We start from the raw sequence: 24,886 nt of genomic DNA, 5'->3' as shown, positions 1-24,886 counted from the left end.
CAGCAGCTCTTACTTATCTCACTGAGTTATGGACCTGTCTGCAGTAATGGCCTGTCAGACTCTCTCTCACACATGCCTGCGCGCACACACACTCAGTAGTGCATGCGTGTCTGTGACACTGTGCATATCTATTTTATATGACTCTTTATTTTACTTTATAGGTACCAGAAAGCAACCACAAACTTGACTTTTCATGTAAATGACAGGTTTTCAAAGTACTTCATAAGGCTAAATAAAGACGTGACCCACAGTATATCTGTGCTTGTGTTTGGGTATCCTGCTCAAGATGCGCTCATGTAAAACCCTGTCTGTTTGTTTTCTGCTCTTTTTCTCCACCAGAGGGAAGTAGAGGGCATACTTTCATCAGTTACAGACACAAACACATAGGATTCACAACATGATATAAAGATCCAACAAAACACATGCATTAGGAGCTCTATTATAATGTCTCATTCTTGTTCACATGAATAAACGCAAATGTGATTCATGCGTGCCTTGTGAGAAGATATTACTCTGTATCACATTTCATTTGGCTGCATATTGAATAATTGATATGGATATTTACAAGGAAAAACAATACATATCTTTCATTACATCAATATGACAAATAAAGATGACTTTTTTACTGTAATGTTTTTATATTCTTGTGATGAGGGACAGTTGAGGATGGAATCTCAAGCGAAATAGCAGAAAGCAACATAAAACAAAACTATTATCTACCGAATTCAACGCAAAAATGCTAGACAATAATGATTTGCTGTGTGGTATTGTTTAATGGGTTGATATGTTGATATTATTCTGTGTGAGGTTCTGTATTTGTTATGCTGTCCGTTGATGCACCACTGTATACTACACTTCAAATTGACCTACGGTGAGATGTATTTTAGCCTCTTACAGGCCAAGTGCTGTTTAGAATGAGCTCTTCTCCTGTGTGCACTTTCTTATCTAAACTTTACTCAACATTGACTCTGATTTATATCTCAGTCCTCACCATTCACTCTGTCTTGGGACAACACTCAGACTGTTTCCCCATGTAACAATGGAATCAGAGAGGGGGGGGCAGGAAGTGTGTGTGTGTGTATGCATGCATATCTATGGGGTACCTGTGCTCTGTCTTCATCTGTCAAGGCCTCTGACACTGAGCTCTATCTTGCAGAGGGCAGGAGAGGGGGAGGAGGGGGACTGAAAGAGAGAAAGAGAGAAAGAGGAGACAGTAATTAAACCTCTTGGTGGACACTTTCACTCAAATGCTGCCAGCAGCGGGTGAAGGGATGGAGATGTGAGGGAGGGATGGAGATGGGAGGGAGGGATGGAGATGGGAGGAAGGGATGGAGATGGGAGAAAGGGATGGATGGAGGAGGAAGGGATGGAGGAGGAAGGGATGGAGATGGAGGGAAGGGATAGAGATGGGTGGAAGGGATGGAGATGGGTGGAAGGGATGGAGATGGGAGGAAGGGATGGAGATGGGAGGAAGGGATGGAGATGGGAGGAAGGGATGGAGATGGGAGGAAGGGATGGATGGAGGAGGAAGGGATGGAGGAGGAAGGGATGGAGATGGGAGGAAGGGATGGAGATGGGAGGAAGGGATGGAGATGGGAGGAAGGGATGGTGATGGGAGGAAGGGATGGAGATGGGAGGAAGGGATGGATGGAGGAGGAAGGGATGGAGGAGGAAGGGATGGAGATGGGAGGAAGGGATGGAGATGGCAGGAAGGGATGGATGGAGGAGGAAGGGATGGAGATGGGAGGAAGGGATGGAGATGGGAGGAAGGGATGGAGATGGGTGGAAGGGATGGATGGAGGAGGAAGGGATGGATGGAGGAGGAAGGGATGGAGATGGGAGGAAGGGATGGAGATGGGAGGAAGGGATGGATGGAGGAGGAAGGGATGGAGGAGGAAGGGATGGAGATGGGAGGAAGGGATGGATGGAGGAGGAAGGGATGGAGATGGGAGGAAGGGATGGATGGAGGAGGAAGGGATGGATGGAGGAGGAAGGGATGGATGGAGGAGGAAGGGATGGAGATGGGAGGAAGGGATGGAGATTGGAGGAAGGGATGGAGATGGGAGGAAGGGATGGATGGAGGAAGGATATGTAAGGAAGAGTGGGTGTGTGACCCTTTTATTTCCAGCAGAGCGATGCAATATCCTGTCTAAGGGGCTGGGCCACAGTAACCATGGTGTCCTAATTTACCGTGAGGAGAAGCCCAACCACAAACACAGTCACAAGCACAATCAGACAACACATCGGACAGACCCTGTCTCAGCATACATTATGTCCTCATCTTGATTTGGATCCGACGAAGGTTTCACAGTAGGCTCATGCATTATTGCATCCAGTTCATTTAATCTCATATGACTACAATTAAGTTGCGCCTTTGATATATCAAAACAATTATACATGCTCATGTTCCCCCTCTTACACATGTAGTCAGTTAGTTATCTTTTTTTGTATGAAAAGTACTGCTGAATCCCTGTGAAATCATCCATATACTGTAAGCCACAAACTCTGCTTCTACAGTTTTGCACTGATTTTCCTCACCTAGGTTAAAAAGAAGTGCCCTCTGCGTGCTGTGTGATTGGACAGGTCTTTCAGGTCCATGTTGCTTTAAGATTGGCTGGGCAGGGAGAGAGAGTGGCCGGGGATGCAGAGAGGAGAGGAGGGTGAGGAGTAGTGGTGGTGGAGTGGGGGGGGGGAGTTGGTGGAGGAGGAAGGGGGATGGATGGTATTGGGTCCAGAGCCATCTTTGAGAGGGTAATCCATCTCCATCACTTAAATGATTAGCCCCATTAATCTGCTGTAAACTAATAAAGTAAAAAGCATACCCCCCCCCCCCCCACACACACACTCCTGTAGCCTCTCTTCTCTCTGAGTACTGGACTGAGCTTCATTAAGTCTTTAGTACATTAATATGTCTTCATGTCCTCCTGCCGTTCCCATCACCTGGTGCTGTGCTCCCCTGGGACAATGGTGGGGATCTCTCCCATTCTCTGAGTGAGAGGACAAGAGGATGTTGTCTGCCCTGCTTGTGTGTGTGTGTGTGTGTGTGTGTGTGTGTGTGTGTATGCGTGTGTGTGTGTGTATGCGTGTGTGTGTGATGTGATGAGCGTTGTGGATTTAATTTGTGGCGCAAGGCTCAGAGGCTCAGATGGCCCCCGCGGTCGGCACGGTAATTTGGCTGATCAGGTTAGAGAGCCGTTGCTGCGGCGCGGTGATCAATCATCTGGGTGTCACGACGACAGAGGCCCGATAGACGTTGACTCCACCTGCCTTGCTTGAGCTCGCTGTAATTGGCTCTAAATTGATGCTGGGATGTTTTCCAGTGATGTCAAACTAAAAGTTTGGTCAATTAAAGGCAGTTACAATCGCATCCTCCAGGAGGCCCCTGGCGGCCCCCCCACTGGGGCTGTTTGAGGTGTTTACATTGTCTTGTTGTCACTGGGTGGCAGGATGACAACATCAAACACTTGGCTGGTGGCTCTTCCTGCCTGTACTTGGTGGGGAAAGAGAGAAGAGAGAATGAATTGGGGAGAGAGATAGGTGTGTGTAAAGATAAAGAAGAGGTGGTCTGAGCAACAGGGAGTGAGTGTGTGTGTGTGTGTGTGTGTGTGTGTGTGTGTGTGTGTGTGTGTGTGTGTGTGTGTGTGTGTGTGTGTGTGTGTGTGTGTGTGTGTGTGTGTGTGTGTGTGTGTGTGTATGTGTGGACAGAGGGGACTGGGTTGTTTAAACTCTGACACTGTTTATCTTGCTGAGTGATGCCGCGCTGCCTCTCCTCATTACTGACCCAAACAGATCGTAACTCTTTCACAACACACTCACACACACAGCCCTTCCGTTGTACGACAGACACACACACTCCAGGCTTCCGTTAGCTCACACAGACACACACTCGGACTTATTAAATGCCAAATTGTGTAAACAGAATGTGTATGAGAGAGATGGATGCACGTGCTTAACAGCTGGACAGACATTTACGAAGACCAATAGCTTTGGTTCTGTTGCTTGATATGAGTGATTACTTTCTAGAGTTCTTGAGAAACGTCCTGTGAGGACAGCAACGTTTGGATATCCCTTACAATCACATACCATCAGATATTATATCAGATACAGTAGACATCATTGCAGGCCTTGGTAGGCTAATCATAACTGTTGTTCTCGGGTTTAGGGTGTTAATGTAAGGTTAGGGTTAGGATCACAACTCTTCATGACTCCTTAGTAAGTGTGTTCCTCCTGCTTCCTGTTGTGGATCAGAAGCTGCTGTCTCCGCGTCTGTCACCCCCTCCATCAGTGATATTTATGGCCTCGCTTGCCCAGGGTTCACACAATTATCAGGGATATTTATTGGCCAAGTCATGGGCTTTGGTATTATAGGCTCTAGTTCACATTATGAGGAGTCTTTTCCAGTAAGTTAGAGTTCACATGCGACACTAAGCCAATGGGATGGGAATCCCAGGATTGGGTTGACATTTCCGTAATCTGAGATGTTATGATCTGGTGTGAGTGATTGCCTAACTGTAAAATGGCAATGATTCACGCTCATTGTACTGCTGCAATGTAAACTAGTCATACTTTATGTTACCCTTGTAGTGTGTTTGTAAAGTTCGTCGTCTTCCTCTGATGAGGAGTAAGAGAGATCGGACCCATTTGCAGCGTGGTAAGTGTCCATTTTAATAAGACAAACTGAACACTACAGAAATACAAAATAACAAAGTGAAATAACCTAAACAGTCCCGTGTGGTAACAAACACTGACACGGACAATAATCACCCACCACTCAAAAGTGAAACCAGGCTACCTAAATATGGTTCTCAATCAGGGACAACGATAAACAGCTGCCTCTGATTGAGAACCATACCAGGCCAAACACAGAAATACCAAAACATAGAAAAAGGAACATAGACAACCCACCCAACTCACGCCCTGACCATACTAAAACAAAGACATAATAAAAGAACTAAGGTCAGAACGTGACAGTGTTGTTTGAGAGGATTTTTATTTCTTGGTGTAAATAGCAATAACTAATTTTAGACTAATTTTATCATCTTGCCAGTGAGGAGTATAAATATTTTAGTGACGAAAGTAGTATCAAAGTAACTACATGTCATAAGAGCAACTACATAGACTGCATTAAGTGTTGCCGTGTAACGCTATCCTGTTGTTGTGTGCCGGTGTTGTGTCTAGGGGCTTCTGTTTGCTCATTTGTTGATCCTCTCTGATTCTGGGCGAAGCGGCTTGGACTCTAATCTGGGTTGACCTGAGATCTGTTTGTTTTGGTTCCCCAGGTCCATTAACCCAATTAGAGCTGACCTCTGACCCCACAGAGAGAGCTGTCTGTCATGTCATGCTCCAGCACAGCCAGAGGGACCGCAGCAAAGCACAGACTAGCTCTCTGTCTGCACGCACTTTCTACTGTCTCTTTCTCTTTGTCATTCTGCTCCTCTTTCACTCTCTCACTTACAAACACATGCATATTGACAGACAGACAGACAGACAGACAGACAGACTGACTGACTGACTGACTGACTGACTGACTGACAGACAGACAGACAGACAGACAGACAGACAGACAGACAGACAGACAGACAGACAGACAGACAGACAGACAGACAGACAGACAGACAGACAGACAGAGGAATGCAGACAGCATTGGTCTAATGAAGTGAGGGAGTGGGATCTGAACTGGACTCAGACATGTCTGTTGTAGTGTTTAGGATAAGGGAGGCTGAGGGCTGAGGTATGGATCAATTGTTGCAGCTCCTCCTCCCACTAAGTGTGACTAGAGAGACACAACAGCCCTATCAGTGCAGGTCATTACGCTAGCCATGGGCCCCTTGGGCAGCATAGGCACCAGGCAGTCTGTGTGTGTGTGTGTTGTGGCTGGAGGCCTGTTTGTTTTGGGGTAAGTTGCTGCGTAACTAGGATGGCCGGGCAACGATGACAAACCAGTGAACAGTTCGACATCCTACCTGTCCAAATCACTGTGATGACAGGTCAGTCTTTTTGTGTGCCTCTCTGTTTATGTGTGTGATGGCTGGCTGAAAGATCTGCAGTCTGGTTATTTGTGTGCTCTCTCAAAGCTTCTGCAATAAAGATTCATGTACGCCACAAAACAATGTTTACAGTGAGAAACAAAAAGAAAACCTGAATCTGAATTGCTCTACAGTTTTGATGGAATAGTCCTAGGTTTCCATTAAAGGGCCTGTCTAGTTTGTTATATGTCCCTCTCTGCTCTCTGCTGCGCTATAGACCAGGCCCACTAGTCAGGGCTTAATGAAGGGTTATTGCCTCCTCTTACAACACTAGGGTTCATAAATACACAGTATGTCTGAAACTCTGCTGAAACATCCTGCGCAGGGTTACAATGCAGCGTATTAACAAGAAGAATCAGGTCCTTGAACATGGTTTCATCCATGTTACGAAGGTGGATATTGATCTTACTCTAACCTGATCGCGCTGGGCTTTTAACTGCATGTTCAAGTTGCACATGGCTGGTTGAAATTCAAACTCTTTGCTGAGACAATACTGGGCTACTAACAGCGTACTACACAACATACACTTTGTATTACTTTCTTAGCTACAGAAAACATGTCTCCCTGGCATATTACATAATGCAGCAGCATACAAGACATTTTTAGACTCGCCTTGTTGTGCTGGGCTCACTTCGACAGGAAGGTGGCGCGGCGGTCCTTAGTGGGCAAATTTTGTCATCAAACTGGCAACTGGGAACTCTGAAAAAAAAACAGGGTTGAACAATGATGACGTCAGTGGTCTTCAGGTCATAGCTCTAGAAAGAGGCCTGAGTTCTCTTTACAATTCCGATTTGGATGACCATTCAAAATGTATTTTCCCAGTCGGGAGTTGTTAACAGTTCCGAGTTAACAGTTTTTTTGAGCACGGCACAAATCATGCTTCATTGACAACATAGCCAATGTTGAATGTTTATCATTTTAAGCTTGGAAAAAAGACCCTTAATCCCACTGATTCCTTCCAAACCACTCATTGTTGAATTTGCGATTTCCAACTTGTTGTGTAATGTTTATGTCCAATGGCCGATGAGCACCGATACGTTTTATCAATAATTTCTCTTCATTATTTATCTTCATATGAAAAGGATTCAAAATAATTTGTCAGTAGATTGTCGACTTGATACACGATGATAACTGCTAGCTAAGATTTTGAAAGTATGATGTTGACATGATCAGTCCAATCAAGGCTACTGTAGATATAACGTGATTTGACGTCATTTTATCTTTGGCCAATGAACTTGAGCCTTCTTGGATGAGCACTTCTAATGTAACTTTATGGCAGCACCCATCAGGCTTTAATTTTTTTGTTCTACCCTTAGACTTGGCAGTGATGTAGTGTCCCCATGAGTGACAGAACACTGAGCCAGTCATGGTGCAACTAGAGAACATTACCAACCCCTAAGCTCCGTATTTTAAACTGGCAGCCCCACCACCACAGAAAGCACTGAGCTACAGTAGGCTGAAACACATGCATTTTGGAGCTGCCTTACTCAAGAAAGCAAAAAAAGAGACGATGTCTGTATGCGGTTTTATTAACTCAATGATTTGTTGTTGTTTTTTAAACTTTGTTTGCAAACTGATATGTTGCACGTGTTATTGCCAAAATAACATTCAAAACAGGCAAGCCCCCAAAATAATCTGGTTGATTTTTTTGTTATTTTTTATTTTATTATTAAAAATGTGGGGCTCAAAACAGGTGGGACTCTGCCCCACCTGCCCTGAATGACGGATTGTCACTGGTCCTGAGTTAACCTGCCCCAGAGCAGGTTAGTTGTGAAAGATTCTTTGCCAAATTCACCTGTCTAAAAGGTGAGCCACTTTTGTGTCACTGGTTATTCCGAGTTGAACTCAGTTGACCAAAGTTACCTCGCTCGTGTCACTGGTTATTCTGACTTGAACTGAGTTGACCAAAGTTTCCTCGCTAACCCCCCTCAAACCAGATTCATAGTACAGGGCTTAGTAGACAGTGAGACGATCCCATCTGTCTGTGAGGAGTCAACGTCTACCAGCTGGCCATGTGGGATGGGAAAGGGAAGCCGGAATGCCCCACTCGTCCCACTTCCCAATTCAAACACAGACGACAGGAAGCTCACACTCAACCCACCGTGCAATGGGACGAGAGGAGAGGCACCCACGATGCAATGGGGCTGACAGAGGCTACCGTTTGGCCGGACAGAGACCACCTGCTGGCCTGGAACAGGACGTGTGTGCGTGTGTTCAGTGCATGAAGTGCATGTGGGATGGGGGAGGCGGGGCTATAAATCTACAGCCTAAACCCCTTAAGTGATCACAGCAGCTACTACAGGCATCCAGACACCTCCAAACTACCTCCAAGCCCCATGCTCCATTAACAAGCACAGAGGCTGTGTACGTTCTCAAAAGTATGCTCTGCCAAACCACACCTCAGCATTACACTTGGGCAGCTGATAGCATTCACACAGCCTGCTAATAGGTTGTGCAGTACATTAACGATGATATCCACACTGAGCTCAATGATTGCGCTTGGTGTTAAATGGTAGTATTCACATGGGGTGTAGTGACAGATTGTGTCCCAGATTATATGATGTGGCTCTGCTGTTGTGTCTATCTCTGAACGCACTCACGGCACATGTTGCCCTCATTCGTTACCACTTAGAAAAGTGTAATATCATCAGTGCTATGTCTCATCGGTGCCACTGGTGTCTGAAATGCTCTCTGGAATGTCAGCAGAATAAAGAAATTATGACCATACATAATTTTGTTCAATTTGAACAGATCCTTCATAGGAGTTGAATCGAGCAATTAGCCAGGAAGACACAGCACCATGTAGCATGGTCCCATAGTTCCCTGCTCTCTAAGTCACTAACCAACGGTGAAGCCCACTATCACAGGATGGCCTGTTTAGAACCATGGGTGCCTCAAGTAGCTCCTGCACAATGCTTTAGAAATCAAAGGCAGAGGTTATACACATTTTTATACAAAATGAAATAGGGTTCAATTGAGGCCCACAGCCTTTGTGTTGCCTGTACCATGTGTCAACAAACTGAGGCATTGGGGCAGCCATACACGTTGAACGAGGAGAATATGAATTCAAAACATGTATCGATAAAGTTCAGGTTTCATTTTAAAATGTTTGAATGACTCCTCTTGACTGCAGAATATTTGACAGATGGGTCATGGGATTGATTGATGGATCCATGCCTTTGTCTTCCCCTCAGTATAAATTCACACGGTGCAGTGGATAGCTAACATCCGCCATACAACGTCGAGGTTCAGAATAAGCCCCTTTTCATATTTGATAGTGTTCCCATCAAATCGTGAAGTCCCTGCTTCCGTTCCAAGCATTCAGGCCAAACATTCCGTGTCCTTTTCCCCAATCTTTGCCTTCTATTCCTGAGTCACTCCTCTCACCCTGACCATCAATCCCCTCCGAGGGGTTAAACACACTGAACCTGTGACAGGAGGCCTTACATGGGAAAGGCAGGGGGTCAGTGGATCCAACCTTAAGTTAGCATGAATAGCTGTCATTAAAATAAGGTGCAACTAGATGAAGGCAACTCACTCCTGTGTCCATGGTTACTTTCCATCCGTCTGGCTGTTTGTCTTGCTCTCCCTCTTTATTTCTCTCTTTCCTCTCTCTCTCTCTCTCTCTCTCTCTCTCTCTCTCTCTCTCTCTCTGACTGGGTCCCATCCATCAATTGAAATGGTATTTTCTGGAAGTCGCTGATGTTCAGAGGATAAGCATGCTGATAGGGACCTCTCACTCACACAAGGCTGAGGAAACAGTCAACCTTGTGTCCTGCAAGACAAGGAACACGTAACTCTGTAACTGTGTGTGTGTGTGTGTGTGTGTGTGTGTGTGTGTGTGTGTGTGTGTGTGTGTGTGTGTGTGTGTGTGTGTGTGTGTGTGTGTGTGTGTGTGTGTGTCTGTGTCTGTGTCTGTGTCTGTGTCTGTGTCTGTGTGTGTGTGTGTGTGTTGACAGACTGTATGAGGTCATTGTGTCTGTCAACACTTTCATGTGGCTACACCTATGGCCTGGACTGTAACAACTCTACATACATAACAACACATCTTGTAGCCACGGGCTATGTGCTCTTGGTTCGGGCACTTTTCTCCTTATGTGCGCTATGAGAATGATTACACCATGAAAGAGTTCCTTGTCAACTAGACCATTAGACAGTATTCAAGGCAACATGGTCTGTGCTTACTGCCTCACATTACGAGATGTGTCACTAAAGTGCGTCTAGCTCTGATGGATCAGTCTGCCCGCGGCGGAGTGAACTCAAACATGTTTTCCCTCACATTGTTCCTGTGTGTGAATCCCATCTGTTTCGTATGTTTTTGTTCAGAGACTGTGTGTGTGTGTGTGTACACGGTAGGAAGTTGAGGGGTTGTGGGGCTAGCGATGTTTGTGCCACATTAGATCCCTGTGGTGGCAGCCATTTCCCTGTGTTACTAAACAAACAGGATGATCGCTCAGGTCTCAGTGATAACTGTTATTTCAGACCAGAGATGGTTTCAGCTCCCTCATGGGTGGAGCAGAGTAGCCTTCGTCAGCCTAAGTCATTCACTGTATGAAATAGTGCTCATTTGACCTGCATCGATCACATGGACACTCAACTCATATCAGTTTACAAATGTAGACCTAGACCAAGGAATCTGTTAGGTCTAATTCACCCAAGTGAAGGCGGTAAATCAATTATGAATCCCATTAGGCCTACACATAATGTTTTACTCTACAAACCAATTACAGTTTTTTTTTGATTGCTTAAGCACGATTTTCAAAACAGGGCCCGTGTTTTCAAAACACTACACACAATTAGCACAACCACACACACAATTAGCAAAACACTACAGATCCTTTGCAAAATTAAACACTCTTGTAAAAACTATACACTTCTTTTTAAAAACCACACTTTGTTACCATAAGAAACACACACGTTTCACATTACTATACTTTGTTTGCACGAGTTACACTCTGCTGTGATAAACCTAAAACACTTTTAGCACTTCTACTTCCCTATGATTAGAGTAGGCTACTATCAACAAAGTACAAATATAATGTAATACTGTAACCAAACGTCACTTTACGTATTATAAGTTGTTTTTTTTACTTAAAAAAAAACAACTAGATCTTGTCTCTTCGCCTAGCTGGATCTAGCCAGAGGATTTCATCAACATCGCAGGCAATGTTGTCATTAGCAAGACACCTTGGAAAGAAACGTCTTGAATGACGAATCCATTCTTGCATTGCTGCTACCTCCATCTGGTCACAGTCCTCCTCCATGGCTTGGATGAGGGGTACCTCAGCCTGGAGACGGAGATCATATACCTTCCACCGCCATGCCGAGAAAAACTCTTCTATAGGGTTGAGGAATGGAGAGTATGGTGGAAGGATGGTGGAAGGATGGTGAAAGGATGGTGATAGGATGGTGAAATGTGGATGTTGCTGAAACCAGTTCTGAACCAGAGCAGAGCGGTGGAAAGACACATTGTCCCAGACAACAATGTATTGCATATGATCGATTTGATTTGCTGCTGTTGTTGTACAATTGGTACAAGAATGTAAGTATGAGTGCTGTGTAGTAAGGGGCCATATGGGCATGGTGGTGGAGGACCCCATTCTGTGTAATGGCTGCACAGAGTGTTATATTACCCCCACGTTGCCCTGGGACATTGACTATAGCCCTGTGGCCAATGATGTTTCTTCCCCTCCTTCGTGTTCTCATCAGGTTGAACCCAGCCTCATCTACGTAAATGAACTCATGCTGGATCTCCCATCCATTCGTAAAACTCTCTGAAAAACAGTGTCAGGCAAAATTGTGTAGTTCAGTGTCGATCTAGTATACATATTACAGGACAGTAAAAGATTATGAGAGAGTATGCAAGATCACTGTTAAAGTGAATACATACCTCTGCATAGTCATGCTGCAGTCGTTTCACCCTTTCGGGATTGCGCTCGAAAGGCACTCGATAAATTTGCTTCATTTGAATATGTTTTTTTTTTCGGATGCGTGCCAGTGTTGATGTTGAGACCTGATGGATATTGTTGAAAATGGCGTGGTTATTGACAATGTTAGCTTGGAGCTGCTTGAGTGTTATAGCATTGTTGGCCAAAACCATGTTTACTATCTCCCTCTCTTGCTGTTCTGTGAACATAGGAGGCCTTCCCCCTTGTCGTCCCTGACCCTCAATCCTATGTAGAAAAAAAACAGTATACAATAGTACAGTGATTTCACAGGAAAAGGTAACAGAAGTGCTGATAGTGCATAGAATACAGTACTGTAAGCAGTTACTGAAACCGTGCAGATGTTTTTGATATGATGATATTTTTACAATACCTATTTTCCAGTCTAAATGTTCTCATCACACTTGCCACTGTATATCGGCTTAGATTTGGCTGTACTCGCAGTCCAGCCTCCCTCGGCGTCAGGCCGTGGTTGACAATGTGGTCAACCAGTGTTGCACGGATCTCATTTGTCAGAGTCGGTCCTCTTTGAGCACCTTCTTGTCTTCCTCTTCCTCCCCTTCCTCTTCCTCCTCCTTGTTCTCGTTCTCGTCCTCGACCTCCTCCTCCTCCTCGTCGTCGTCGTCCTCCTCCTCGTCGTCGTCGTCCTCCTCCTCGTCGTCGGCTTACTCTTTCTCTGACTCTTTCCATTGTGCTTGAAGACCGATGAACTCACCTGCTGCTTTTTATAGTGCTCATACACCTGATTGGTGTGTCTACAATTAAGCAAATGAGTGTTTGCATACCTGATGACTGTGTTGACTTAATTGGTTGGACGGTGTGGTAATTTGACAGTCAGGGCTTTGGTATTGCAAGGACGTGACTTCATGATAGATTTTTGTGTGTAATGTATGTTAAGTGTGTTTAGTGTTTTGCAAATCACTGTGTGTAGAGTTTTGCAACAAGTGTGAGGTTGACAATGTGCTTATAGTTGTGCAAATATGGGCTGATGTTTTGCTTCTTGAGTGTAAGGTTTTGCTAATATAGTGTACTACTTTTAATTTTAGTGTGTAAGCAATCCCCAAAAAAACTGTAAATGCAGTGAAAGTATAATAAATATATATGGCATTTTCTGAGCTTGGTTAGGTGATCTGTGTATAAAATAATTGTCCTTCTGTTTGGAGTTCAATAGAGAAGTCCTATTTGGGCTCCAGTGGATATCCGGGTGCACAGGCATGTTGGCGCTGACATAAGTTTGGCTCGAGGAGTTGGTTGTATTTGACGGCTGTTCTGTGTGTCAATACAACATGCCCAAAGTTTTATCTGGCTCCTTTGAGAATGGGGCTGCTGTGCTCTGTTATTCATATTGATACAATCAATGTATGTCCTCATTTACTCCACAGTTGGCGGTGCTGGACAGAAGAGATTGGGGAGAGAGTGATGGTTTCATTTTAATGGAACGCAGGAAGAGAGGACCTATCCAAACTGTCATCGTTCATGGCCACGCACGCTTGGCTCGGGCGGTCCTTCTTGTTAAGTGCGTGCGCCGAGGAGACGAGATGATGGAATTGGCGCCAGATAGGTCGGGGTCAGGGGTCAAGGACTGAGCAGGTAGACCCAGAAAGATGATACACTCTGATACAACCACAGGGGAAAAGAAACACAACAAACGGACCACATACCACCATGAGACTGTCCTCACACAATAAAGCAGCACCATTTAGAACGACAAAACATAGAATATCCCATATGGCCAAATTTATTACGATGGGCTAATGTAGCATACAACACAGGGATGAGCTATGCCTATACATAGATCTACAGGCAGACTTAAAAGGGTATGAAATCAATAGGCTAAATCTCTCTGAAAATAACTTTTTCCAAACCACACCAAAACCCTAGCTGCTATTGGAGGTGGTGGCTCAATAATCTGAGTTTGATAAGAAGCTGCTGACAGTTTTACTCTGTGTTACCACGGCGGGTTGGATTTGAGTATCTAGGACGGACACACACACACACACACACACACACACACACAGGCACACACACATACGACCCATGACCCACACTGCACGAGAACAGCCAATCACTTACTCCACCATTTAGATGAATTGAAATAAGTCTAATCACAGATACCTTTTCCAAAGAGAAACGTGCATGTAGACTATAGATAGGCTCGTGCTCCATCTCCGTTTCTCAGAAGAACCAAAATAAAGGATTGCAGGCCTCCAAATGATATGCTGACAGCTGCAAACTAACCTCTATCCTCATCTCTTTAATGATATAGTTATATATAGCATATACATATATATATATCCCATTTAGCAGACGCTTTTGTCCAAAGCGACTTACAAGTCGGCTGGGGCTACTACTTTTACATATGGGTGGCCCCAGCGGGAATCGAACCCACGACGCTTGGCGTTGCAAGCGCCATGCTCTACCGACTGAGCCACACAGGACCCTATACATATATATGTATTTCAATTGAAAATAATTCCCAGTCCAAATGGTTTGCTGTGCTTCCATGGTGCCCAAGCCCTTTTTTTGCATATGGTTTGGGAATGCCCAGAGGTGTCCTCATTCTGGAATCTGGATTCTATGTCTTTGTCGACATAGAATCCTTTTGACCAACTACATTTCTTAATGACCTTACTGTTCGTGAAAAAACATATATCGTGTGTGGGTGGAGGATGGGGATGGCTGGGGGTTTTATAGTGTGTATTCTGTCCATGTTCTCTCTTGTCTGTGTTACCGGAAATTAAATATATATATATATATATTTATAAATATAACAAAAAAAAGCTTGCAGTCCTCCGTGACTGCATTAGTAGTCTGCAAAGGTCGTTATTAATCCAGATTTTAACGAGTTGGTTAGTAGCCTATACCACACAAGTGGGAGCCACGCGAGCTATTAAACTTTAATTTCGGTCAATTGGCCAGTGAGAATCTGGAAACCCATATCAAATATTAATACTTTAATGCACTCTGTTAAATAATCACATCCCTGAAGATTTCGAGAGGAGAGAAAAACAATGACCCATATGGTTTCATTTTCATGTAATTGGTTTGAAGTTAGCATTTTTGTCTGTTGAAATTATTAAATGAATTGGGTATATAAATTAAAAACGCATAAAAAAACGGGCTTTGATAATTTATTTAGCTTTTATTTAGATATGATACAGGTAGCCAATATTTATTCATTTAAACTTGAATATTATAGTATAGTCTACATAATACCAAGCCATTGATCATTAATGACGTCCATTAGGCTGGACTGAATAAGACAATGAATAAATAGGTTTCATTAAAAATAACGAGTTTGTAGTCCAATGGTTTATACTCTTTCGTTTAACTTAATTTCACGAAATATTTGAGAGGCATATGCCTACATGCCAGGCGTGTGTCCATGACATGAATATTTCTGAAAATAAAGTCTTGACACATGCACAGCCGGTCAATGGCTAATAAAAAAAAACGTTTTGTAGTGATGCCACTATACGAACATAGGCCTAAATAAATTATGTCGTGGGACATTAAATATCAAGCCTATTTCGATGAAGGAGCTCATTATAGGAGTTGTGCAGCTGATATGCTTATCATTAATTGGTCTATTTGAGCTCACTTTTTGAAAGCCTAATAAACTCCCCCTCACAGGACCGGCTGTATAGGGCATGGATCTGCTTGGAACTATTTGATTTTAATTAAATAATAGGCTAGGCTACTAAGAAATGTACAATCGAGAGATGAGTCCATAATTCAATTGGAATTACGCATGGACATATAGGCCTATCAGTAACATGCTTTATATATTAAAAGATGAGCACATTGCAGGTCGAGTAATCATTCATTATGATATGCAGTTATCCAAAGGCTTAGTATTAATCGATTTACTTTATTCCTGTTGACAAAGTAAACATTTTGTTGATGTTTTAAATCAACTATAACCAATTGAGTTTTATTGGGCATAAAATCGAAGTTTGGGGTGTTTCGTTTACAGTGTCTTCAGGAAATATTCACACCCTTTGACTGTTTCCACATGTTGTTGTGTTAAAGCCTGAATTTCAAATATATTAAATTGAGATTTTGTGTCACTGGCCTACACACATTACCCCCTCATTTGGGGCGACAGGGTAGCCTAGTGGTTAGAGCGTTGGACTAGTAACCGAAAGGTTGCAGGTTCAAATGAATTTCAAATGAAAAGCTGAAATGTCTTGAGTCAATAACTATTCAACCCCTTTTTTATGGCAAGCATAAATAAGTTCAAGAGTACACATTTGCTTAACAAATCTAATAATACGTTGCGTTTTTGAACGACCACATCATCTCTGTACCCAATACAATTATCTGTAAGGTCCCTCAGTCGAGCAGTACATTTCAAACACAGATTCAACCACAAAGACCAGGGAGGTTTTCCAATGCCTCGCAAAGAAGGGCACCTATAGACGGGTAAAAAAACAAACCGACACTGAATATCTCTTTGAGGATGGTGAAGTTATTAATTACACTTTGGATGGTGTATCAATACACCCAGTCACTACAAAGACACAGGCATCCTTCTTAACTCAGTTTCTAGAGGGGAAGGAAACGGCTCAGGGATTTCACCATGAGGCCAATTGTGACTTTAAAACAGTTACAGCATTTAATGGCTGTGATAGAGGAAAACTAAGGATGGATCAAAAACATTGTAGTTACTGCACAATACTAACCTAAATGACAGAGTGAAATGAAGGAAACCTATACAGAATAAAAAATATTCCAAAACATGCACTCTGTTTGCAATAAGGCACTAAAGTAAAACTGCAAATAATGTGCCAAAGAAATTAACTTTATGTCCTGAATACAAAACCTTATGTTTAGGGCAACTCACCACTGAGTACCACTCTTCATATTTTTAAGCATGGTGGTGGCTGCATCACGTCATGGGTATGCTTGTCATTGGTGTAACCGATGTGAAATGGCTAGCTAGTTGGCGGTGGTGGCGCTAATAGCTTTTCAATCAGTGACGTCACTCGCTCTGAGACCTTGAAGTAGTTGTTCCCCTTGCCCTGCAAGGGCCGTGGCTTTTGTGGCGTGATGGGTAACGATGCTTCGAGGGTAGCTGGTTCGAGCCCAGGTAGGGGCGAGGAGAGGGACGGAAACTATACTGTTACATTGGCAAGGACTGGGGAGTTTTTTAGGATAAAAATACAAACATTTCCTCTGCACAGGCAGAGGAAAACCTGGTTCAGTCTGCTTTCCAACAGACACTGGGAGACAAATTCACCTTTCAGCAGGACAATAATGCAAAACACAAGGCCAAATATGCACTGGAGTTGCTTACGAAGACAACATTGAATGTTCCTGAGTTCCCTAGTTACAGTTTTGACTTAAATCGTCTGGAAAATATATGGCACGACTTGAAAATGGCTGCCTAACAACCAACTTGACAGAGCTTGAAGAATTTTAAAAACAATCATGTGCAAATATTGTACAATCCAGGTGTGCAAAGCTCTTAGAGACTTATCCAGAAAGACTCACAGTTTAATCCCTGCTAACGGTGATTTTAACATGCATTGACTCAGATGGTTGAATACTTAGGCTATCTGAACAAGATACATACATTTTTTTACAAATGTTTCTTCCACTTTGACTTTCTGAAGGCATTGTGAATCCACTTTGAATAAGATCATTTGCTCGAGCACGTAGATTTTTCTCCAGTTCAATTGTGTTTCCAAGAAACACTGTCAAATGGAGACATTTGATTAGGCCAACCTGAAATAAGTTGAACACAGAGGCCTACGAGGGATGGAAGAAGACACTTTCCTCCGCATTTATTCGGCCATTTTAAACACTTTCAGTGCTTGCTCGGATCTGACCTCGCACCTATTGACATTAGGTTCGTGTGTGTTACGTAAAACAGTTTTTGTAATTGATGTTCTAAAAATGTGCCATGAGGTGAAATTAATAAAATACAGAATATAAACATTGCCTACTTTCACAAGACTCCGCCTGGTGTTTATGATGTTTGCCACAAGTCCAGAGGATCACATGCGACCCTCCGCTCAGCTTTCACTGAATGAGCTTGTGGCCTCGCGGTGGTGTCTTCAGCCAATTGAGTCACGAGGCCTAAAAATGGGGCTTAATCTCGTGCTGCCTATTTGGCACTTTGATTGATGCTGCACTCCAGTCGGCAAGGCTGCCCGAGCCAAAAGGGAAGAAGAAAAAAACAGACAATCGCTTTTAGTATAGCCTCACTCTCACACACTTACACTCTCACACACTTTCACTCTCACAAACACGCACACACGCGCACGCACACACACTCACACGTACACGTATTAGATAACGACTGGAGCGAGAGCTGAAGACGTTTTAAAGGACCAAGATAAGGCGCGCTGCGTGGAGCACCTCTGTACCACGCGGGGGGCTCGCGGGGGCCATGGATCATATTGGAGCGCATCTCCAGCACATTCACGCGGAGCCCATCAGCTTCGGGATCGACCAAATCCTTAACAATGTGGACCAAAGCTGCATGCTCGGCGATCGGATGCAGGAGCCGGACTATGGCCTCGGCTGCGTCGTCAGCACTGCCTACAACACCATGACTAGTAACTTTACCGGTGACAACTCTGGATATAACGGCAACGCATGTGGGGTCGCCAATCTGAACGGCACCTATAACATGAACATGGGGATGAACGTCAGTGGGAATAACGTTAACGCAGCTGGAGTCATCCGTGTGCCCGCGCACCGGCCTCTGAACAGTGGACACTCGTCCATCCCCTACGGCATGTCCACGATGCCAGGCTCGATTAATAACCTTACGGGATTTACATTCCCCTGGATGGAGAGTAACAGAAGATACACCAAAGACAGGTTCACCGGTAGACCATCTATATAATGCACATACAATGTTGTGTGTGTGTGTGCGCGCGTGTGTTTGTGCGTGTGTTGCCATGCTTGTCATGAGAAAATCACGATCGTGCAATTTGTTTCTGATGGAAAGGGTCATTGAATGCACTTAGGCTTAGTTATTGTCTTCTGATGCACTCAGCTTAGAAAATAATCGATAATAAATCAGTCTACTGCTGTCTACTACGGCTTCTTCTTAACACGCGGTGTAATTTCATTATACCATTTTAGATGATAAACACCTATGCATTTGACTTAATATACTAGTCTATATATATATCTCACAAGAAGCACCTACAATCAACGTTGATTTAAAGATAATTAAAATATAGCCCAACACATCTGCATGTTATCGAAATAGTCGAAATGTAGCCCCCCATGATTACAAAAATGGCTACAACAAATATAACACCGTATGCATCCTTATTTTTCATCTCTGGTGATTTAAAATGAACATTTATCCTTCAATCTGACATTTTAAAAGTTCACTTAACGATAACTAGGCTATAGTATTTGGGGCTTTTTAATTGTATGTTGTCGTTTTATACACTAAATGTTTCTGCAGCCTAATAGCTGGATAATGCATCTGCCAGAATCTGTGTGGTATAAACGTAACATCAAGTGTTTTCCTCCCACCTGCATCATCTTGTTTTTGGACAGGACAGTGGGTGCCTAATCAATATGCTATTTCATACAGGGCTGTATCAGAGTGCATTATTAACAATGGGATGTTTGGTTTAGCCTAGCATTTGAATTGCAGTTCTTTATTTTAAACCTGCAATCTCCCTCTCTCTGTCTGACGTTGCATGGACTTGCTTCGCTGCTCTGTTGTTGCTATTTTGCTGATTTTGCTGCATGCTTTCGCCCTTATCTATCCGTCTCCCAATCCAGTGGCGCTCTCACCCCTCACTGTAACACGTCGTGTAGGTCACCCGTACCAGAACCGGACGCCCCCCAAGAAGAAAAAGCCCCGGACGTCTTTTACTCGCCTGCAGATCTGCGAGCTGGAGAAACGCTTTCACCGACAGAAATACCTGGCTTCTGCAGAGCGAGCCGCTTTGGCCAAGGCCCTCAAGATGACTGACGCACAAGTCAAAACATGGTTCCAGAACAGAAGAACAAAATGGAGGTGAGATTACTGATGATAATTTGTAGATTACATTTAAGGTATAAAGTGTCCTCTCCATGATTTGTTTGTGTGTGTTTTTTAGCTAAGTTGATGCTTTTATGTATAACATGAGCTATTTATTTACACTCCAAGAAGGCGATATAAACCCACCAAAAAGAGATTGGGAGACGGATAGATTGAACGTACTCGGTCTTGAATATGGGATACATAATTGTGTGCATTTGTTAAAACTATATACAAAAATCCAATCTCCCTGCTTCAAATGAACATTTTACAGTCTACTCCAGGTGGTCAATTGTATTTTTTAATTGAAGTTTTCGATTGCAAAACTTTGCAATTCATTGAATTAAATATTGTCTTGCAACAGTCAAGGAAACTATGGTGTTTCATATAATGAGTGGTTTAAAATTAAAGTAAAATTCAGTGGCAACTTAACTATATCCTATATCCTATTCTAATCTACAGGATAATGATTTCCCTCACGTCTACTCTTTTAAAGTGAAACGCTTCTTTAATCTTACGAAATAATGTCATTTCAGTCATTTAAAAAAATTGTCTTTAAAGCTATTTTCAGATTAAACATATCGTGCATAAATGTAGAAGGTCTGTTTGGCCACAAATTTTACGCATTGAGATAGAGGATATTTTCCTTATCCTATCTACTGAAGAAGTTAAATACATCTCTGAAGATTGGATTTTAGAAAAAAAATATATATACAATCAAGGAATACAAATATTATGTATATAGGCCTAAGAGTAAGTATGAAGTCAATGAGAGAACATAACAGAACATTTTGAAGAAACATTTATGCCACATCAGAGGAAGACTAAATGAATTGACAAAACGTTATTTATTTTCACATAAGCTATTGTTGGCTGTGAAAATTTTATACTATTTGTGGGGAATTTGCATTTGGATATCAGCTTTTAGCCTATCGTTAATAATTCTTAGCCAAGCAATTTAGCCTACATTAGGCAAATGTTGTCTCGCAATTTGTTGTAGTCTATAATCATACTTGATAAACGTGTTTAAATTAATCCAGAAGACATTCACTTTGTATCATAATGTAATGTGCATAGGCTTCTTAAGATCTATAATGACGCAGCCTATTTTGGATAGAATTTCCCACTGATTCCTCAGTGTCTCTCTTGTGTCTCCGGTGTTCCAGGCGGCAGACAGCTGAGGAGAGAGAAGCAGAGCGACAGCAGGCCAACCGGATCCTCATGCAACTCCAACAGGAGGCTTTTCAGAAAACGATAAACCAACCGGCAAACCCGGACCCGCTCTGCCTGCATAACAGCTCCCTGTTCGCGCTTCAGAACCTCCAGCCATGGACTGAGAACACCGCCAAAATCAGCAGCGTGTCCGCCTGCGAATAACAAACTGACCGCATTTCTTTTCTCTTTTTTTTGAAAGTGAGTGGAGTCGTAGCGAACAACTTTTTAAGATCATCAACTTGAAAAATATGACTCAAGAGGACCTGGATTTATCTGACTGCCTCAAAAAGGTTTAGGTTGAAAGCAATGGAGTGAACAAGGAGCTCATAGTCACCGGAAGTAGGGGTGTTGAGGGTGCTGCAGCACCCCCTGATAAATCATAATTAAATACACATATACATACATACACACACATATATATAAAATCAAATAAAATCAACAATATATATAACATCACCAAATTAGTGCACTGGACCTTAATGACTCCTGTATGAGTGGAGAAAAATAGTCGTTAATGCGGGGATATGTTTTCTTTCTCAGCACCCCCACCCGGAAAAATCTTCCTGCAGCCATGCACGAGTCCATTAGCAACATGCTTTTAGAGGACTGTGCAATAGTTCACCTTATCTTCCTGCTTTTAGGTGATAACATTTTTAGCAGTTGTATTAATTGTCATTTTTCAATCAAATATAGTCCAGTTCTAACTATGAACTAAGACTATAGCTAGATTCAAATAAGTGGGCACTTCTTTTAGCACTTTTCTCCCAGAGGAAAACTTTGACATATTCATTCATACCTGATCATTTGAGGAATTGGCCGAATTCAAGAAAAATGTATTGGTTTCAAAAATATGAATTTGCTGGTATAGATTCACTAGCCTGCCTGTGTTTCATAACAGTGATGTTTATATCAACCGTTTATATTGATAGCGATGGTTATGAATCCCTTTTAGCAGTTATGCAACCCCTTTATCTCTTTGCAAGGGAAGAATCAGTGACAAAAGGTTCAAATGTACCACCTCATCAAGTTTCTGTTATAAATTATTCATTATCTTTTACCTCTTACCACATTACACAAGCACTTACTAATTTGGATGATACTTTATTGCACTCTACTATTTACCTGGTATTTGCAGAAATTGGGTTATACAGTTGCCTGATCATTATACAATATTATTTGTTGTCTTTGTCTTTCAAACAAGCACAATGTTAGCAATATGAACATGGCTTTGAATTGGTTGAAGTGTAAATGTCTTGTTTTTTCGTTAAGTAGCCTATCCATTGTTACTGCATAATGTAATTTCTTAATAAATACCAGGTAAACAGCTTAATTATGACTGTAAAATAAGGTGTTATTTGTTCAACTTTCTTGTACTCTATAATCCTATAATCATTTCAGATATGTTGATCCATTTATACGTATAATGACAGGCTAGAATTATAAGGCCATATGAAATATATTTTTAAAGAATTAATACAGCAGTGTTGTACTTTGTGTATTTGTCATATTTTGTTTTAAACCAATGATCATGCATCATGGAGTACATGGAGTGAACTACATTGCTGTGTATGGTTAAAGCCCTCTTTGACTATAGGATCCATCCCTGATATACCTGCCCTCTATTAGTCAATACCAGACCTTTATAATGGGTGTTTTCAGCAAGTGATTGATACTGGTTGCATGATCATGATGAATGTCTACTTTTTGGAATATGCAGCTGTGTATTTTGTGTGTTAGTTAACATTCATGGCAACTGTAAAGTGGGTGTATGTGTGTGTTGATCGTATCCAGCTGTAGGACAGTGTGTTTGTGAGTTAGTCCAGGACCTCTCCCCATGGTCAAAAAGGAATGTAGGGTAGAATTGCCTCATCTACTCGGAAATATCAGCACTGCAGCGTCACTTAAGTGGCTTTCCCAAAACTCCTGAAATTCTTAAACCGAGCAGGCATGATGGCTTTCAGTTTTTTTCAAAGCCCTCAATGGAAAAAGGTGGTAAAAATGGCTGAAAATTTAAAAGAAGTGGACAAGTGCAGTGAGCGGCAGATTGAGAGCTTAACATGTCAGCAAGCATAACACCTTCCATTTTGTTCGTTGTCCTCAGCCTTTTCAGTTTTAGTTTGATCCGTATTCTTTATTTATGGTTTCGTTAAATTACAATTATTTAGGCTTGTTTTATGTCATCAAATACAGTTCCTGCATGCATTTCATTACTGAAGTAATATGTTATTGTATTTCTACCAAGTGAGCGTTTACTGTTTGTTTTGTCTGCCACAATTCAGTTGCAAATCCACAATCTAACAACATTCGTATATCTTGACACAGCCACAAATACTGTTCAGTTCTTGTGCCTCTGCTATTATTCTGCACCCTCTTTTGTACCGTATGAAATGTGTTCATTTCCACAAACATGTTCTACGTTTGATCTCACTGCGCTTTGCTTCCTTTATGATCTGTAGTGCTGCAATGCATTCATCACTACACAATCTCCAAATTAGCATTAACCAGGACTTACAGCTTAGTATCCTGTTTATAGCACAGTAATATATGATTCTGCCACAGTAAGTCAAAGAAGCCCATGCATTTTTCATTCACCACCAGGGAAATAAAGCAGTATATTCTTAACATCATCAATAAGAAGTTGAAACATAATTATCAATAAACCGATCTCTGTCATGTCCTTCATTACTACAATTAATTTGCAATGAATCCTATTGCTATATAAAAATGATTGTATGACTCAAATTAGCTACAGTATAATCTATTCTTGGCTTTACACACATACGAATCACTGTACCATTCAAAGCCATTGTGTAGTCTATGTCTCTGAATTTGAAATGTATGAATGGAGCGAGTTTTTTTTCTCATTTCGAACTGCATGCAAAATCAATTGTCTATTGTAGACTTTATCCTGCAATCATTGTTTAATCATATTCTTGAACAGAATATGGCAATTTGTATGTTACATTTTTTTAATTAAATGATTCATGATTTTGTATTTGATAAATATTTGGCTCTTCTAATCCATTAGTTCCCTTGTTTAACATATTAGATGAGACAGAACCATGTCCACAAAAGAAAAAAGAAAATCATAGCTGCTGTATCCCAAATTTTAACAATGTATTTTATCATCTCAACCTATTTATTTAACTAGGCAAGTCAAGTCAGTTAAGAAACAATTCTTATTTACAATGACGACTTAGGAACAGTGGGTTAACTTCCTTGTTTAGGGGTAGAACAACAGATTCTTACCTTGTCAGCTCGGCGGATTCGAGCTAGCAACCTTTCGGTTACTAGTCCAATGCACTAACCACTAGGTTACCTGCCGCCCGATCCTATAGGAACACTGATCGGTGGATTGATTAGGCTATACCATACTTCTTTCACACTACATTTTTTGTGTGCTAAATGATCCAAGGAAAGGGAGAGACTGAGATCAACCCATGAAAAATCTGTTTTTGTATTTATTATTATTATTTTTTACAAATTGTTCGGTTCTTTCAACCTGTGCATGTGATAAATGGTCATGTCAACCAAAATACACTTTATCACACATGTACACATGTATACACTTTTTGAGGAGAATGATAGACCCGTGAACTTTCCCACATACATTGATAACTATCCCTCCATGATGATATTATCTCACGTTCTGCATCTAGAAGACATTATGATGAAAGCACTTACACAGGGACTTTATT

General features: G+C 42.1%; 2 protein-coding genes across 4 annotated transcripts in view; one reads left to right on the top strand and one right to left on the bottom strand.

The window, feature by feature from the left end:
* Positions 1-18,275, bottom strand: part of slc2a15a (solute carrier family 2 member 15a) — a 119,533-nt gene extending 101,258 nt beyond the window's left edge. The window contains exons 1-3 of one of the 2 annotated variants that reach the window (XM_064932295.1): positions 17,923-18,275; positions 6,639-6,725; positions 1,104-1,182 (exon numbers count right to left, since the gene is read on the bottom strand). The gene's annotated coding sequence lies outside the window, so the exon portion shown is untranslated. The remainder of the gene's footprint in view (positions 1-1,103; positions 1,183-6,638; positions 6,726-17,922) is intronic. The other variant, XM_064932296.1, reaches the window with a different exon arrangement.
* Positions 18,130-24,181, top strand: tlx1 (T cell leukemia homeobox 1). Of its 2 annotated transcripts, none has more exons than XM_064932298.1 (3): positions 18,130-18,813; positions 19,733-19,970; positions 21,140-24,181. In XM_064932298.1, exons 1-3 carry the CDS (start codon positions 18,369-18,371, stop codon positions 21,348-21,350), a joined length of 894 nt encoding a protein of 297 aa, XP_064788370.1. In that variant the 5' UTR covers positions 18,130-18,368; the 3' UTR covers positions 21,351-24,181. The 2 variants fall into 2 exon arrangements, with proteins under 2 accessions (XP_064788370.1, XP_064788371.1); XM_064932299.1 differs by having other exon boundaries at positions 18,132-18,813; positions 19,769-19,970.
* The last annotated feature ends 705 nt before the right edge of the window (positions 24,182-24,886 follow it).

The sequence above is a fragment of the Oncorhynchus masou genome, chromosome 23, assembly GCF_036934945.1.
Source record: "Oncorhynchus masou masou isolate Uvic2021 chromosome 23, UVic_Omas_1.1, whole genome shotgun sequence".
NCBI classification, from domain to species: Eukaryota; Metazoa; Chordata; class Actinopteri; order Salmoniformes; family Salmonidae; genus Oncorhynchus; species Oncorhynchus masou.
This window is presented reverse-complemented; position numbering and strand designations above follow the sequence as displayed.

Excerpts from the sequence above, each read along its gene's own strand:
- tlx1 (XM_064932298.1), top strand. The coding sequence starts at position 18,369 with ATGGATCATATTGGAGCGCATCTCCAGCACATTCACGCGGAGCCCATC. Across the intron at positions 18,814-19,732 it reads CACCAAAGACAGGTTCACCG|TGGCGCTCTCACCCCTCACT; the intron begins GTAGACCATCTA and ends CTCCCAATCCAG. Across the intron at positions 19,971-21,139 it reads AACAGAAGAACAAAATGGAG|GCGGCAGACAGCTGAGGAGA; the intron begins GTGAGATTACTG and ends CCGGTGTTCCAG.